The sequence below is a fragment of the Botryllus schlosseri genome, chromosome 10 (genome assembly GCF_051294905.1).
Source record: "Botryllus schlosseri isolate E-star chromosome 10, Bs_hap1, whole genome shotgun sequence".
Taxonomy (NCBI): domain Eukaryota; kingdom Metazoa; phylum Chordata; class Ascidiacea; order Stolidobranchia; family Styelidae; genus Botryllus; species Botryllus schlosseri.
The window spans coordinates 27,923,311-27,940,016 of record NC_137245.1 but is presented as its reverse complement, the minus strand read 5'-3'; the positions used below and the strand labels follow the sequence as shown (position 1 = coordinate 27,940,016).

The following is a 16,706-nucleotide window of genomic DNA, read 5'->3' as shown; positions in this document are numbered from 1 at the left end:
GCTTTCATATGATATATCACTTTCCAATTTTGGTGTAGACAGAATTGTGCTAGAAACATTTCAAATTGACGTTACGCATGAGTGATTTTGAAAACTATCAGGGGTTAAGCCTGGTTTTGACCCCTGACCCCAATTGATCGAGAAAATATTTTCTCCTAAACATCAAGAGTTTCTCCCATTCTATCAGTAGACACCATAATCTAGTCTTAATAACCTGGCAAAGATGTTTTATCACCGCTACCATCCCAGGCAATGTAAAAGTAGCAAAACTTCACGGTTGAGTGACCACAAAATCTCCATTTTTTAAAATGCGATAACTCCGCAAAAAGTAGACCGATTTTGATAAAATTAAGTTTGCTGCACTCTGGGCTAGACACCAATTTAACTCCTGGATCTTCATTGCAATCTGAGACCTAGTGGTGACGCCTCTGGTTGATTTGACATGGACTTACCCTACTAGTTGATGATGAATAACCCTGACGATTGGCAGCTGAAAATATTCGGGTTTATTTTGATATATACTGTACAAATTTGCAGAAGCCGTATTAATGGGAAGTTCATTGAATCCCTGTTTTTTAGCTCTCACCTTTGCTTCATTTATGTGATTGATTATGTGATATTTGGCATTCTAGCAATAATCTGATATTCAAACACCTATCTAGCTATAATCCTAGTTCTAATCTAATATGCAGCAAAATCATCATTTGAAGCACTTTATTTGACGGCAGAACTGGACTAAATATCACATTAGTACAAGACATTGTTATGTAACCAATCTCCTGAATGGACTACAAAGAAAATGCAGAAATACCAACCGGAGCACCGAAGCCGCCAGATGTGAATGACTTTCTCATTCTGAAGCCGATCTCGCAGGGCGCTTTTGGATGCGTCTTTTTAGGCAAAAGAAAGACAAACAATAAGCTGTATGCTATCAAGGTAATTATGGCTGGATTGCAGAACTTGTACTCCCTCCCAATTTTTCAAGTAGTTCTAGTTGTGATCGCAGTTTTTGAAAAGTGACTAGTTCAGTGTGAATTTTTAAAAGTCAGTAGTTCTAGCTCTATTTGCATATTTTGGAAAGTCAGTAAGTCTAATTCTAATTGTAGATCTTGAAAAATCAGTAGTTGGTATAAGTCTGTGTAGTGCGTGTACTTTTGTGAATAGTTTTCAGTTTCATTTATTATCCTCCGATATGAGAATTATTGAAGCCAGCCATCATAACCTACGTACGAATATTACAATGATAGCCCAGTTGTGGTTTGTTTATATTTTTTAAAGTCTCCAGTCTGGCACAACTACATAATTCTAGTTGTCTTATTATAGTAATTAGAATGGAATACAAGTAATAATTTGTGACATGCTCCTATGCTATAATTCTAATCTAGTCTCTGGTTTTCATGAGAACGCTACTGGAGAGCTGTAGCGTGCCAAACGAGCCAACAGCCAAGCTTAGTGTAGGCCTACAGATATTTGAGATTCTCTGATTTGAGTTTTGTTGTATTTATTTCTAATTCTGAATTCAAATTGATTTACAAGTCTTTGTGAATGCAGTATTTCTAATTCTAATATAATTTGCAAGAAACTGTAACTCTAATTCTAATTTAATTCTGTAGACTTTGTCGGCCTAGCTATATTTCTGATCCCAATTCAATTTTGAAAAATACTGTGTATTCTGATTTTAAAAAAAACTGCAGCTACCATTCTAATTGTAATGTAACTTTGAACTAATCTAGCTGTAAATTTTCTAGATGTCTGACTCTGCTCTCAAGACAACATTATTATGTGTATTGTTGAAAAAAGCTTTACTGCCAGCTAAATCTAGAGACCCAATATCATCACTCATTAACATATTTTTTCTGCAAGATGATGAAAAAAATCAACATGATCCGAAAAAACATGACGAAAAATGTTGTCTGTGAAAGAAATGCGCTTGCCCTTAGTAAAAGCCCGTTTATCGTTCATCTGTTCTACTCGCTGGAAACGCTCGAGGAAATCTATTTGGTGAGTGTGATTTCTCATTCTCATTTTTTACGCTTATCATGCTTTTTAGCAGGATTGTAGTGTAGTGACTTGAGTCGCAATTTTTCGATGACTCGACTTTATTAAAAATGGAAAATGGCTCGACTCGACTACATTTGTGTGTTGACTCGACTTGTACTCGGGTATTTGCGCATGGCTTGCCAAGTCATATGACTCGAGACATTCGGTATGACTTATTCAAGTCTCGTATATCAGGACTAATCACTAATCAGGTTTGTAGCCAGCCTGAGGGGGGGGGGGGCTGTCAACGAGTCCGTAAGTGCTGTCAATTAGCGAGTCCCAATCTCTCGTGAACAATTAAATACACGCTCTTATCAACGCGTATTCGCGTATTACGTTACCTCGGCGACGATTTGCGCAAGCCAAAATGTCCAAGTTGTTAAGGAATCTGTTCTATAAAGGCACCGATTTCAGGTGGTTCAAATCTTTCTCAACTTTCATAACTCAAGCCTTGACACGCATCTTCTGATGGTTATGTTTAAGTATTAGCGGAAATCAATCACGCATGCTCACACGCACATGTTTCTGGTCATTCGATGTCATACAGTTTTGCAATATCACTCTTTAATCTCAAATCGCTAATCAGTATACATGTAATCGGCATGGTCTCCGGGGTGGAGTGAAAAAAAGAAAAATTTGATATTTGTTCCCGATTCTCAAATGAATTACTTATATTATCATTTCAGGATCCTGCACATTCTAGTGGCCGTGCAATTTCACAGAACAAGCCTAAAATAGCTAATTTTGCCATATCTTGATAACCGCTTATGCTAGAAAGCTAGTTTTGGGCTTAAAAGCTGCGGAAGCAACATGTATCTATCTCACTTCCATAGAACTTTGTCTTGAAAATGTATGGAAAAAAATTTACAAGCCAATTATTGATTGTCCCTGACTTGGACTTGACTCGATGGTGAATTGAAAATGACTCGAGTCAAAAGTCAAAACTATGAAGGTCAAATTGACTTGTGTCTCCAAACCTTGTGACTTGGTTACAACACTGACTTCTACTTCTACTTTTTTGAAGTGCCCAAGTTGGTTTTGCCTACTTGTATACCATTTTTGCATGCTAGTTTTCAATTTTTCGGCTGGAAGCAGTTTTTACATGATTGTCATACAATCTATTCCGCTTAGATCATGGAATACGTCATCGGTGGCGACATCAAAAGTTTGCTAAAAATTGCCGGCTTTTTCGAGGAGGAAATGGCCGTTTTATATGTGGCGGAAGTTACCGTTGCGCTCGAGTATTTGCACAGCCATGGCATCATTCATCGGTAGGTTTATTCCCGAATATTGTAATTAGGGCTGGCCGGAATCGAGTGCCTGAATGATTGGATTCTAAATCGAGCACTAGGCGTTGAGTAGCACTCATTATGACGTTGCAAATGAATGACGTGTGATTTTCAAATCAGAGTTTGGCAACTAGAAAATTTTCGGCGTTTTCAGATTAAATTGGAATTGAAGATAAACCGTTTTTTCTGAACTAGATTGGAATTAGAATTATAGTTACAGCTACTCAGATTTTTCCAAATTAGAATTATTGAATTCGCAAAAACTTTTCAGTTCATATCATATCATAGTTGATACTCTTAAGCATGAGAATAGCAAATGTCAGATATTAGATGAAGAATCACAATAAGAGCACAGAAACATTTCATGAATGTATACTAATGTCACTTCCAGTACGGTAACGTGTATATTGTATAGCTTTTGTACTACATGTTTCGTATGCTGTGACACGGCCGAGGTTTCTAGCCTTCCACAGTGGAAAAAAAATCGAAACTCTAAATTTTGTTGATGAATTAACTCGAACTCAACACAAATCATTTTGTCCAGCCCTAATTATAACAGCTGAACACTCTTTAAACATACCTAACTGGCAGGGATCTGAAACCTGACAACATGCTGATCACAAAGGAAGGTCACGTCAAGCTCACAGACTTCGGACTGGCTTCGGTTGAGTTGGATCACGGTGAGTTAGATTATTTTATTCATTTCAAACTCATTTGTAATAAACAGACCACCAAGTAGCAGAGTCGGACAAATAGTAAATTTTCAGTTTTTCCAAATTAGATTAGAATTAGAATAAATTATAATTGCAATTATGGCTACACATTTTTTCCAAATCAGAATTTAAATTTTCGAACTTGGAAAACTTGGAAATTGCATAAAGTCCAGTCCAGTTATCGTTTCGCACTATACAGATCTCCTGTGGCATTTTCAGGGAAACCAGAATTTAGCTTAGAATCAAAATGAAAGCATTGAATTTTGAAACATTTCACTCATTGTAGGGCAAGTTTTTGCAACTTTTTTTACAGCTTCCTGCAGCTTCCTAAATACTCGTAAGATATGTAGAATGATGTTTCAAGCTGTTTGAAGGAATCTTATAGTGCAACTTTTTTCAACTTTTGTCCATATTTTTCATGCAACTTTTTGCAACATTTTGCAACTTTTTCGATTCTGGTGAAATACACGGCCAAATTCAACTGAAACACCGTAAAGCAGCACCGAAGTAACGCTTTTACGGGTATTTCGGGAGCTGAGCCGGAAAATTGACCTTTTCTTTTAGTCAACCGAGCAAAATGTGGTCAAAATGCAACTTCTGCAACTTTTTTCTAAAATGAATGAATAAATGCAACTTTCCACAGATTTAACTGCAACAAAAACTTACCCTACATTAGATTATAATTAGATTACCTGTATTTCGATCTAATTAGCTCAATTTGACAACTAGAATTATTTAATTACCCGAGTGTTCTTAGAACTTGTATCCAATCGTTTTAGAGCTGTGTAGCGCTGACCTCGTGAAAACACCGCCTGTAGGGGGGAGAAATACGGAATATTATCGGACCCCTGGTCAAGTCGTGTCTCTCACTTCAAATTTCCATTTTGTGAGTAGAATTTAGCCCCGCGTGTCGTAGCGTGTATTGAATATATGTATTTCAGGCCAATCCTACCGTTACTAGTCCGGAACTGCGTGGAACAAGAAAGCCATCACACGAGAACTCGCGATACGCGCCAACCGTCGACAGCCCACTGATTATTTTGCAGAGAAAAGTGAGTCAGTCTACCACAGACTTTACCAAACCAATGGATTTTTAAACCTTACAACTAGAACTAGACCTAGTCACTTTTCAAAATACTAAAACTACGACAACTCGCTTTTCCAAATGCGCAACTAGAACTATTCGGTTTTAAAGGCTCGCAACTAGAATTAGAACTGGTCAATTTTCAAGATGAGTAAATAGAATTAGAACTAAGCTACTCACTTTTCAAAATTCGCAACTAGAACTAGAACTAGCCGGTTCTGAAAACTCGCAACTAGAATTAGAACTAAGTCACTTCTCCAAATGTGCAACTAGAACGATAACTACTCACTTTTCAATATGTAGAATTAGAACTAGTCCGTTTCAAAATTAGCAACTAGAACTAGAACTATTCCCTTTTCAAAATGCGCAACTAGAACTAGAACTCTTGAACTACTCGCCACTAGAAGTAGAACTACCCACTTTTCAAGATGAGTAAATAGAACTAGAACTAGGCTACTCACTTTTCAAAATGCACAATTAGAACTAGAACTAGTCGGTTCTCAAAACTCGCAACAAGAATTTGAACTAAGTCACTTCTCAAAATGCGCAACTAGAACCAGAACTTATTACCTCTAAGAACCTGCAACTAACTAATTAAAAAACACAACTTTCTCATGACTGATAATTACGAATTTCTGAGTTGCAAATGAGCTAAGACTCCTAAGAGATATTGGAGATAGAACTGGCATTCCAAAAGGACAAGATTTCAAGTTTGATATGGGAGAGGCTTTGACCCTTGACACCCACCCCTGACTACGCCAATGTTAGTAGTAACGACTGAGCTAGCAATGGCTACAGATAACCGCCGATACTAAAAAGTTAGGTTTGGATTTAAAAGCTGCCGAAGTAACATGTGTCCTTATAATATCTACAGAACTTTATCTTAGAGATGAATAGAAAAAAATCTTGTTTGAAGTGTGATTTGAAATCTTTCCAGAGACCCCATTCCCAGGAAAGTGAGTCATCAGGCAACGCGACCCCTCCAATGACCGGGGCCAGCAGCGAAGTGTTTGAGACGCCGCCCTGCGGGGAGATAGCGAGAGAGAGAGGTTCAAAGGGCAAATCACGTGTTTAGAATGAAATTTAAGTCATTATTTTGTTTTTTAGCAGGATCGATGAACAGGAGCTGCATTCGGGACCTACGCGCACCCCTTGGGGATATCACGGGTGATTAGCAGGGGTCTTCAAAAATGACTTTTATTCTCAAATAGTACTGGTTACTTGATAATATTGTTAGGTTAAACCTAATTTAGGCCTACACACTAAATTTGGTTCAATTGCGGCCAGTAGCCGCATTGCTACAGGAGAAGAAAGTTTCTATTTATTTTATAAAAATAAGTAACAAGAAATTTGAAAATTTTCTGTTCACTCCATGAAAGTGTTAGGTTGTCTATAGAAACGATATTCACCAAATTTGGTTCTATTTCAACCAGTGGAAGCGGAGTTGTTGCTGTCAAAAACTTTGGATCTGAATAAAATAGTATTTATGGTGGTCACCACTATAATAAATCATTTAAGAATTGGTGACCATAAATACTACTTTATTCATAATCCAAATTTTTCGACGGCAATAACTCCGCTTCCACTTGTTGGAATGGAACCAAATTTGGTGAACATCGTTTCTATGGACAACTTACCACTTTCATGGGGTGAACAGAAAATTTTCAGATTTTTGTTACTTATTTTTATATAATAAATAGAAACTTTCTTCTCCTGAGGCAATACGGCTACTGGCTGAAATTGAACCAAATTTGGTGTGTAGGCTTAAATTAGGTAACCTAACAATTTTATCAAGTAACCAGTACGATTTGAGAATAAAACTCATTTTTGAAGTACCCTAGTGATTGGGTGTTTCGATTTAGGGAATGTCGCCGACTATTCTACTTAGCAACTCGTGTCTACCAGGAAATATTTGACTAGTCTACTTGATTAGCATCCATGGTGACTACTATCACTACTCAATATAGCAATAAATATTGAAACAATTCAAGTAAAATATTAAACAATTTCTTAGTAGAGTCGAAATAGATACGCCCGGTGATGGGTGTGTTCGTTTTCGGGCTAATTTTGCGTTCTTATTTTGAAATTTATCAGATGGAAAGCACCGATTGGTTCGGAAGAAATCGTTCGATTGGGGCGGTTCTGGGGATGATAAAGAGGTGACCCACCAGTTTTTAAATTTGCAATAGTTCTTATTTCTTCTACTTTTTATCAATGCTCAAGTGAGTTTTGCTGTTTGAAAAGTAGAATTCATTTTTGTAAAAATTTCACATCACTTTTAATACACAATTACAAAAAAAAATTCATATCGAAATGAACCCGAATTATTTTGGGCTGACACTTGTCAGGGACAATCGTCTGCAATAGTGGAGAATTGGAAAGAACTTTGTAAGTCAGCAATCTTATTATAAAATGTGACATCACCGGCATGAAATTTCGAATAATCAGGGCGCTTATGCTCAATGTACTATTTTTATACCTTACATGAACTCCTGTTGGCACAGCCTCGGTTGGTGGCTTTGCGCAGTGTAGCGCACCAACATTGGAATTCTGTTGTGATAAGCATGACTCAACGGCAGGCACAGATGATGCAGATTACAATATCCATGGTCAAGGTGACATGCGAGGCAATAATGCACTTTCGCATTGTAGTATGTATTGCCTACAGACATCAACGCCGTTATTGGTCTTGTATATCCAATTGATAGTGCACAACTAACTATATGTGTAATTTGCAGTGCATAAGGACAATGTAAGTAAATATGTATTGCCTTATTTGACACCACTCAAACGCGTGCGAGTTATCTTTTGAGATAAGGTATTTCTTCATTTCGTATCAATCTGAAACATCTTGCACACAACTGATGTGTCATATAAGTGATACAGCTATTCATTGAAGTCTGCAGTAACTTGACATGACATCTAAAAGGAATGATACGACTGTCTGTATGATGTTGGTATTACAGGACGCAGGTACGGTACTTGCATAGCTCACACATCCATTTGTGCAGAGTTATAACTGGTGCCAGGGAACTTATACAAGACCATAATCCGTGATAACGATCTTGTTGAAGTGGTAAGGACCCCCATCTAGCTATATGTGTAATTTGTACCAAATATATATGATAGCCAGCGCCCGTATTAACAACATCATACACACAGTTGTATCGTTCGATTTAGATGTCATACAATCTACTGTTGACTTCAATGAATAGCTGTATCGATAATCAAATTTTTGATTGGCCTTGCAAGTTTATAATAAATTACCTGGATAATTTATTTAGTTTATAATACATGTAATTTCAAGAATCGCCTCACAACTACTCATAATCTTCTCCCGGCCACTGTGAGTTATTTACCCAAAACTGTGCCTAAAATAACGTTTTTTACTAATTGAAAATCCCCGTTTGATTAGTAATTTATGTTACTTCTACCAACAATTACTACTTTTCACAGAACGAGCGGCACCCGATCTCAAGAAGCTGCCCAACCTCCCCGTTCAGCGGCCCACGTTTTCGAAATCGCGGTATGCTCATTGTACCGTCATAATCTCGCCTTTAACTCGTCCTTTTTTTGCCAAGCCGCCACAAGAAATCTGAAACCTCCGTCAAAGCGACGTAGAATTCTGCCGCTGGGCCGGTCCGGTCTGACCACCGAGATTCGAGACTTGAATATCAAGTCCTGGCCGAAGGAAGACTCGACAAAATTTCAGAATGACAGCGAGTTAAAACCGCATGCTGTGTCAGGTCAGCTCTTGACTATTATTGCGAATAAAATTCAAACCAGAAGTGGTCAGAAACGGATCATGGCTACGTTTTTTGAGTCTTGAGCAGGTCTTGAGCAATAGTTTAGTGCAAGAGATATCTAAAACTGATATCCCTGGTTTTAAAAAAAAATTATATCACTGTTATGTGTGAAAGGACATAGGAAACACATAAAGCCCTTTATCACGATAGCTGGAACTAAGTTACTAAAATTTTCATATTATCATGTTTATCAGACTGTTTCAAAGTTGATCATGGCCAAGATATGACCGAAAGCGGATAAAAACTTCGGTTAAAGTTAATTTTCTCAAAATATGTAAAATCGACATAAGGTGCTCAGTAGGGTGAAGTGAAAAAAAATGAATTTTCAAAAAGTGGTCTTCTGCATCTTTCAAGCCCACAACTAGCTTTCTAGTGTAAGCTGTTATCGAGACATGACAAACTTAGCTGTTTTAGGCTCGTTCGGTGAAATTGCACAGTAGGGATATTCAAAAATGACTTTTTTCTCAAATTGTACTGGCTACTTCATAAAATTGTCAGGTTACCTGATTTAAGCCGACACACCAAATTTGGTTCAATTCCAGCCAGTAGCCGCATTGCTACAGGAGAAGAAAGTTTCCATTTATTATATAAAAATGGATGAACAAAAATTTCAAAATTTTCTTTTCACACCAAGGAAGTGTTAGGTTATCTATAGAAACGATGTTCACCAAATTTGGTTCAATTCCAACCAGTGGAGGCGGAGTTATTGCCGTCGAGATATTTGGATTTGAGTAAAACAGTATTTATAGGTGGGCACAACTAATAAATAAGTAAAGAATTGGTCACCGTAAATACTATTTTATTCAAATCCAAATTTTTCGACGGCAATAACGCCGTTTCCACTGTTTGGAATTGAACCAAATTTGGTGTGTAGGCTAATATTAGGTAACCTAACATTTTTTTCAAGTAGCCAGTACAATTTGAGACAAAATGTCATTTTTGGGTCCGTGAAAAAGTAGCACCTCGCTAAGAAAGGAAAACCAGGAAATTCTAAGTGAACGATCATGAGAGCATGATAACAGTTCCCAAATTAGATTAGAATCAGATTACCGGCAATTTGCAACTAGAATTATGTAGTTGTCGAACTCTGCAATGCTGGCTACTTAGATCCGAATTTTGTCTTCCTTGCAGTGGTTGAAATGTCAGCCCACTCTGCGTCGGACGTCAGTTCCAATGCAGAGGATCTCTCGTTCGAAGACGCCAAAGGTTGGTTCCGGTATCATATCCTCGACGGATTATTGACGCGCTTATTTTTTGCAGAGAAATACGATTTGGACGCTTCGCGGAGTCCGGCCTCTTCCACAGAACTGCCTTTCTCCTCTTACTCTGGTGAGTCACCCACAGGGTTGTAGCCAAGTCGCAAGGTCCTGAGGCGCAAGGCAATTTTGACTCGAGTCAAGTTGAGTCACTTTCAATTTATCGTCGAGTCAAGTTCAAGTCGGGGAGCAGGGTCGTCGAGTCCGAGTCATAGTGTTAAGACTCGAGTCCGTATCGAGTCAGGTTTAACTCACTTCCTTGAAACTCTCGAGTGACATCGAAGGGCTCAAATGTATACTATCCTCATTTTTCTCACTCCAAACATGTTTATTCAAATAGATGAAGACATTTTCTGGGTCCATTTTTCAATTACAGGTCCTGCTATATGAGACATGAATATGTCGTAGAATGTCTCGAGTCATATCACTTGGTCGAGTCATGTTCAGCTATGAGTCGACTCGATACACAATATGACCCGAGTCGCGTCGAATCAGTTTAAAATTGCGAGTCTGATCGGGTTGTGACTCGAGTCATTTCATGGGCGAACTGATTAGAGCAGGGGTTCTCAACCTGGGGGGCGCGCCATTCCATATTCAAGAAAGTTTGCAAAATACAAACTCTAGCAACCGCGCTCAACGGAGTATAGTCTGATTTCAACTTCATTTGAGCAAGTTTTTGAAATTCTTTGGAGATATAGAGAGCAATTCCCACGTGTAAGTCATTTATTGCTTCATAGCTTTGACAGTAGCCTAAAGCTTGTCGCGCCGGGCAGCTCTTGTTAGTAGCTTGCGAACTGCACTGCCTAAGACAGACTTAGATGCAACATAGGTTGCCCAGTTTCGCCCTCAATTAGGCTACTCTAAATGAATACAATTTAATTAATTTCCAAAACTGATCAAATTTAGCCTGGCAGGACGGAACGACGCCTTGCTCTCTGTACTCACTACCAGCATCAGGATTAGTCTCGGGGTGACCTACCATGAAATTAATTAATGGATGTCTTGTTCAGTGTTTTTTTTGTTATTTTCAAACAAGTTTGGAGAAATTTGTCAGCAATGTAAAAGACTCAACAACTGGAATGCAGATTCAAAATTGGCGTAAGATAGACCTTATGTATACTATTAGATCAGGGGTGGGCAGCCTGCGGCCGTAAAAGGGAATTGGAGCGGCCGTCGACGCCTATTTCAATTAGTATGTGTTGGCGGCCGTAGACATGCAAATTGCAATTACGAATTCACTCCCGCATTTCCGAGAGATTTTAATTAATCTTGAAATTTTCTTCGCCCTCTGCGCAATTCAACAAGACTTCATTTTTCGATTTTAATGCAGTAGCGCCCTTCTTAATCTGAGCTGGAATGGGAACTGGCAAGAAATAACAATTCGTTCGCGGCCCTGAAAAATTGGAGCGCGACAATATGCACCTCCCGGCAACTATTCATAACATTACCACTCGCGATTTCGGTGCGTACAATAGGCCATTGTGAAAAGTAGATGTCCGGAGTTCACCGCGAATGGATATGGACAGTTTTCATAGGTATTTTGCGTCCAGATCGTTCATTGCGGCTATGCCCTGGAATGCGGCCTTACGCTACATAAGCAATCAAAATGCGGCCATGATTATCAAAAACGTTGCCCACCTCTGTATTAGATGATGTGCTCTTTTTGACATGACGATAAATGCAAGGGGGTCAGGGGGGGCGCAAATTTTTTGACCATCTCCAAGGGGGGCGCGTGTCAAAAAAGGTTGAGAACCACTGGATTAGAGCGATGTCTATTGTTAATTGTAATTCAGCAATTCTAATTGTAATCTAATTTATAAAAAAACTAGCTATTATTGTAACTCTACTATAAATTGGAAAAAATGGTAGAGCCATAACTCTAATCGTAATGCAATTTGGAAAATAACTATTGTACTAATTCTAATCTAATTTATCAAAGCTGAAAATTTTATATTTCGCTAGCGGGTCAATTTTTGTGTCGCAAACATGCATATTGTGATTTTCACCGCTGAGTAGCCGCAGAACTGCTTGATTGAAACCTGTGTACTTTTCAGACCGATCTCAATTTCTACTTCCAATAAAGTAGTTTTGACAAGTATTGGAAATTGCTACTTCTACTTCACTCATTTATTTAGCTCTATTTGAGTAGTAGCGTTAGTCGCTTTGACCACATTCGAATTTGCATTTCAGAGGAAGTGACTCAAAGGCCGACTCATTCGTCTCCTTCTATGAACGCGTCGATGGAAATCGCCCGAGGGGTCGGGGAGGATGAGTCGTTTGGTGCCAGGTTTGAGTCTTGAGTCATTTTAGATCGCGACTCGACTCGTTAGATTATTTGACTCAATAGATTCGCTGGAGCGCGTCGTTTCAGCATGGAGAGTGGATTTGTGCATCTGGAATCGTCACGGTAATGCAACCTATAATGCTCCGAGGCCCCCGTTGTCACAGACTCGGATTGCTACATAGTCTAATTAGACTAATCAAGAGCAGAATGACTGTAATCTGATTTGTGAAATGTTACTGTGGAAATTTTTCGTTCTCGTGCTTATGGACTGAACTTGATTCATTGTCCCAACTTTTCAAGAATTCAGTAATTCTAATCTAATTTTTAAAATATGCATCTATCCTTCTAATTCTAATCTAATTTGAAAAAACTGTGTGGCTATCATTCTAGCCTAGCTGTAATCTAATTTGGAAAAAACTGTTTAGCTGTCATTCTAATTGTAATCTAATTTGGAAAAACTGAAAATGTTCTAGTTGTGCAAGTCTGCGTTAATCCGTTTTTGCCTTTCAACAGGCTTTTGTTCCACGACGAGTCAAAACGAAGACTCAGCGTCGAAAGCGGAATCAGCCGACTAGAGTCTTCCAGGTGAGATTTCTTGGCCCACCCCAGTTTTTAATTTCAAATTTCTATTTTTCAAATGCCTGGGTCCTCTTAGTTAATTTTGATTTTTTTTAAATTCTTTACCCATCCCAGTTTCTCCTTTTTCAGTTTATTTTTAATAAGTACCGAAATACTTCTGCTTTATTCGAGAAGTCAAGTAGGTTTTGCCCCACTTCTACTATTTTATAGCTGAAAGTAGCTTTGGGGTAAGTCAGTCACTTTTACGAGTGAGATTGTCATAAAAACTAATCAACAAAAAACTACTTTTCCTCAAATAAGTTGGTGATTGCCTTTTTCCAAACGAGACTTCAACCTTTATTACAAATTTCAGGTAAAACTTCGGACTTTTAATCATAAGGATTTTGAGAATTACACACAATTTTTTTCTCAAATTTTAATTTAATTCAAATTTAATATTTATATTTTCTCCCATTGCCAAATAGTTGATTCCCCATTTTAGGTCGGTTTGAGTGCACACGTAGGTTTTGCGCTTGGTTTTTAGACAAATTACTTGATTTTAATAATCTGGATTTTGAATAGTATAGATTAGTTTTCTTTTTTTTATAGTATTTTTAATTCAATTTCATTATTTTCATTTTTCAAAAGTTTGATATTGTATCGTTTTAGGTCACTGTCTAAAGTGGATGAAGAATTGAACTCGTCTCTGGCCGTGGAACCGCAGAGCGTGGCCAACTTTCCCCTGCCCCAGGACATTCGGGTATCCCCGATCCGACCCCAACTCTCCCCCATACATCGGGGGCCGGTTTCTCCAAAACGCGAAAATGCCGAAAAAACACCCGAAAAATTTACCATGGCGACTAACAAAAGACCGAAACGTCCGCCCAAAGTGTCTGTGACGTTTGCCGACGAAAATTTGGTCCACTCGCCTGAAATTTCTGAAAGCAGACTCTCTCACTCGTACCATACTCCAACTCGGTCCGTGCTCGAGCACACGCAAAACGGGATCCCGCTTGCCATGATTACCTCGAGATGTTTGCCGGGTTTCTACACACCGGGTCACAAGGTGGGTTCGAGTCATTTTGACTCAAGTCGAGTCATTTCAAAATTAAATATGTTGAATCACGAGTCAAAGTCATTTGAAATTCGTGTCATTCTTTTTCAGGTTGTAAAATTTATAATGATATTTTCGTAAATTTCGTGTCTTTAAATCGTAAATTTTGACTCGAGTCGCGAAAATCTAAAAGTTAATTCGAATTTCATGTCGTCAAATTGCAAATTTTTACTCTAGTCTTTTCAAAACTATTCAATCTGAGTCGTCAATCATATCCCAAATTTTTACTCAAGTCAAGTCGAGTCATTTCAAAATTCAATATTTCGAACCATGAGTCAAGTCATCTGAAATTCTTGTCAATCTCAAATTCATTTTCAGGTTGTAAAATTGCGCATTTTGAGTCGAGTCCTTTCAAAATTATTCAATTCGAGTCGCAAGTCGAGTCGTCTTAACTTGGCGTAAATTTTGAGTCATCAATCAAATCCCAAATTTTGACTCGAGTCAAGTCGAACGGTTTCAAAATTTTCCAACTCGAATAAAGTCATTTGAAATTTGCGTAAATTTCGAGTTGGCAAATCCCAAATTTTGACTCAAGTCGAGTCCTTTTGAAATCTTTCTGATTCGAGTCGAGTCGGTCTGAATTTTAGGTAATTTTCAAGTCGTGAAATTACAAATTTTAACGCGAGTCATTTCAGAATTCATCAAGTTGAGTCACATTTCAAGTAATCCGAAATTCACTTGCATTTCAAGTCTTCAACTCGCACATTTTGACTCAAGTCAAGTCGAGTCATTTCCAAATTTTTCAAGTCCAATTTTTTCAGAACACAAACAGAAGGATACCGGCAGTAGACCGGGTCAGGTCGACACTACCGACACCCCAAATCGTCACCCCCGCCCGAAACGTGGGTCAGATGCGAACCCCCAAAAGCGTTCGCAGGAAGCAATCTGTCGCAGAAACCCGGATTTGGGGTCAGCATCCCAGACACAAACCTCTTCAGACCCCACTGAATCCTCTTTTTTGCAGGCACCCCGGATTATTTAGCCCCCGAACTGCTCCTGCGTAGAGACCACGATGAAGCCGTTGACTGGTGGGCCCTGGGGGTATGTTTTTACGAATTTCTGGTCGGATTCCCCCCCTTTTCCGACTCTACCGTGGAAAAGATATTCGATAACATTCTCCGGAGAGGTGAGAGATTTAATCACAATGTAGTCTAATTGGAAAGTAGAAGTAATTTACATTAGTCCAAACAGGCAAAATTGGGCTTATCACAGCAAATGCTGGTAATCGAATCTGTGAAATGTTTCTTTGCTGTCATTATTATTATTATCTAATTTGTTGAATGCTTCCTTGCTCTCATTGTAATCTAGTTTGTGTAATGATTCTTTGCTCTAATGCTTATTGTAATCTAATTTTTAAAGTTTTTATTTGCTCTAATTCTAATCTAATTTGTGAAATCTAATGCTAATTGTAATCTAATTTTTAAAGTTTTTATTTGCTCTAATTCTAATCTAATATGTGAAATCTTTCTTTGCTCTCATTCTTATTCTAATCTAATTTTGTGAAATGTTTCCTTGGTTTCATTCTAATTGTAATCTAATTTGTGTAATGTTTCTTTGCTCTAATTCTAATTGTCATCTAATTTGTGAAACAAAGGACGTAGTTTATTTTCCCTAATTCTAATCTAATTTGTGAAATCTAATGCTAATTGTAATCTAATTTTTAAAGTTTTTATTTGCTCTAATTCTAATCTAATTTGTGAAATGTTTCTTTGCTCTCATTCTAATTGTAATGCAATTCAAGCCAAGTTTGGTGTACTTATACAGACATTTCTCAATTTATGACCAACGTTTGTCATTTTTAATAATCGCCCTTATTATAACAACACCATCTTTTCTTTCAGAACTCGAATGGCCGGAAGGAGACGAGGCTTTGTCCGAACAATCCACCTCTCTCATTACGAGGCTTCTCTCTCTCAACCCAACTGATCGAGCCACTTCAAAAGGTTTGCGCCCCAATTTAGGGTGCCCCGGTCCGGTCGATTTCAAATCTTTTTTTCAGACATCCGGACCTGTCCAATATTTGGGACACTAAATTTTTCGAACCTCACCGCGACAAAACCTCTTTTTGTGCCTGACCCGGACGATGAAATGGACACGGCTTATTTTGACCCGAGAAATGAGGATTTGGAGAACTGCGTCAATAATCGATGATATCGTCGGTGATTTTCACTCCTCGCACGCTGGTACTGCTGACCCTGAACTGAAATACAGAATTACAGATGTAACTGGTTGTTCACTGATACAGGATGTAGATAGGTTAAGAAGTACTTCTACTTTTCAAATTACTTTAATTAGTATTTCCTACTTGTACTACTATCTCAAGTAGTTATGATTTACACTACTTATGTACGGATGCTGTGAATGTAAGGTTCGCGTTCTGTGTGTTAACCTCTGAAATTTGAAGATACGTGTTTGCGAACTAAGCTTCTTCATATATTACAATTTTTCACGTCATCATCACATCTTTGCTTGAAATCCTTTGCATTTCAATTTAATTTGTTGCAAACAATTTCATCATTTCAATACACAACAGGACTGCGATATGATGAAAGATAGGAAGGT

The 16,706-nt window shown here is 38.2% G+C and overlaps 1 protein-coding gene across 3 annotated transcripts; it reads left to right on the top strand.

The window, feature by feature from the left end:
* The first annotated feature begins 701 nt into the window (after window positions 1–701).
* LOC145448227 (serine/threonine-protein kinase greatwall-like) lies at window positions 702–16,369 on the top strand. 3 transcript variants are annotated; one of them, XM_080326586.1, is made up of 21 exons: window positions 702–936; window positions 1,864–2,001; window positions 3,172–3,311; window positions 3,921–4,009; window positions 4,822–4,928; window positions 4,984–5,094; window positions 6,064–6,175; window positions 6,237–6,293; window positions 7,221–7,285; window positions 8,583–8,652; window positions 8,708–8,872; window positions 10,061–10,138; window positions 10,193–10,261; window positions 12,379–12,475; window positions 12,536–12,595; window positions 12,986–13,057; window positions 13,700–14,096; window positions 14,906–15,053; window positions 15,109–15,270; window positions 15,986–16,087; window positions 16,144–16,369. In XM_080326586.1, the coding sequence occupies exons 1-21, from the start codon at window positions 784–786 to the stop codon at window positions 16,293–16,295; spliced, it is 2,544 nt and encodes an 847-aa protein (XP_080182712.1). In that variant the 5' UTR covers window positions 702–783; the 3' UTR covers window positions 16,296–16,369. The 3 variants fall into 3 exon arrangements, with proteins under 3 accessions (XP_080182712.1, XP_080182713.1, XP_080182711.1); XM_080326587.1 differs by having other exon boundaries at window positions 6,234–6,293; window positions 10,064–10,138; XM_080326585.1 differs by having other exon boundaries at window positions 6,234–6,293.
* Window positions 16,370–16,706: the final 337 nt, after the last annotated feature.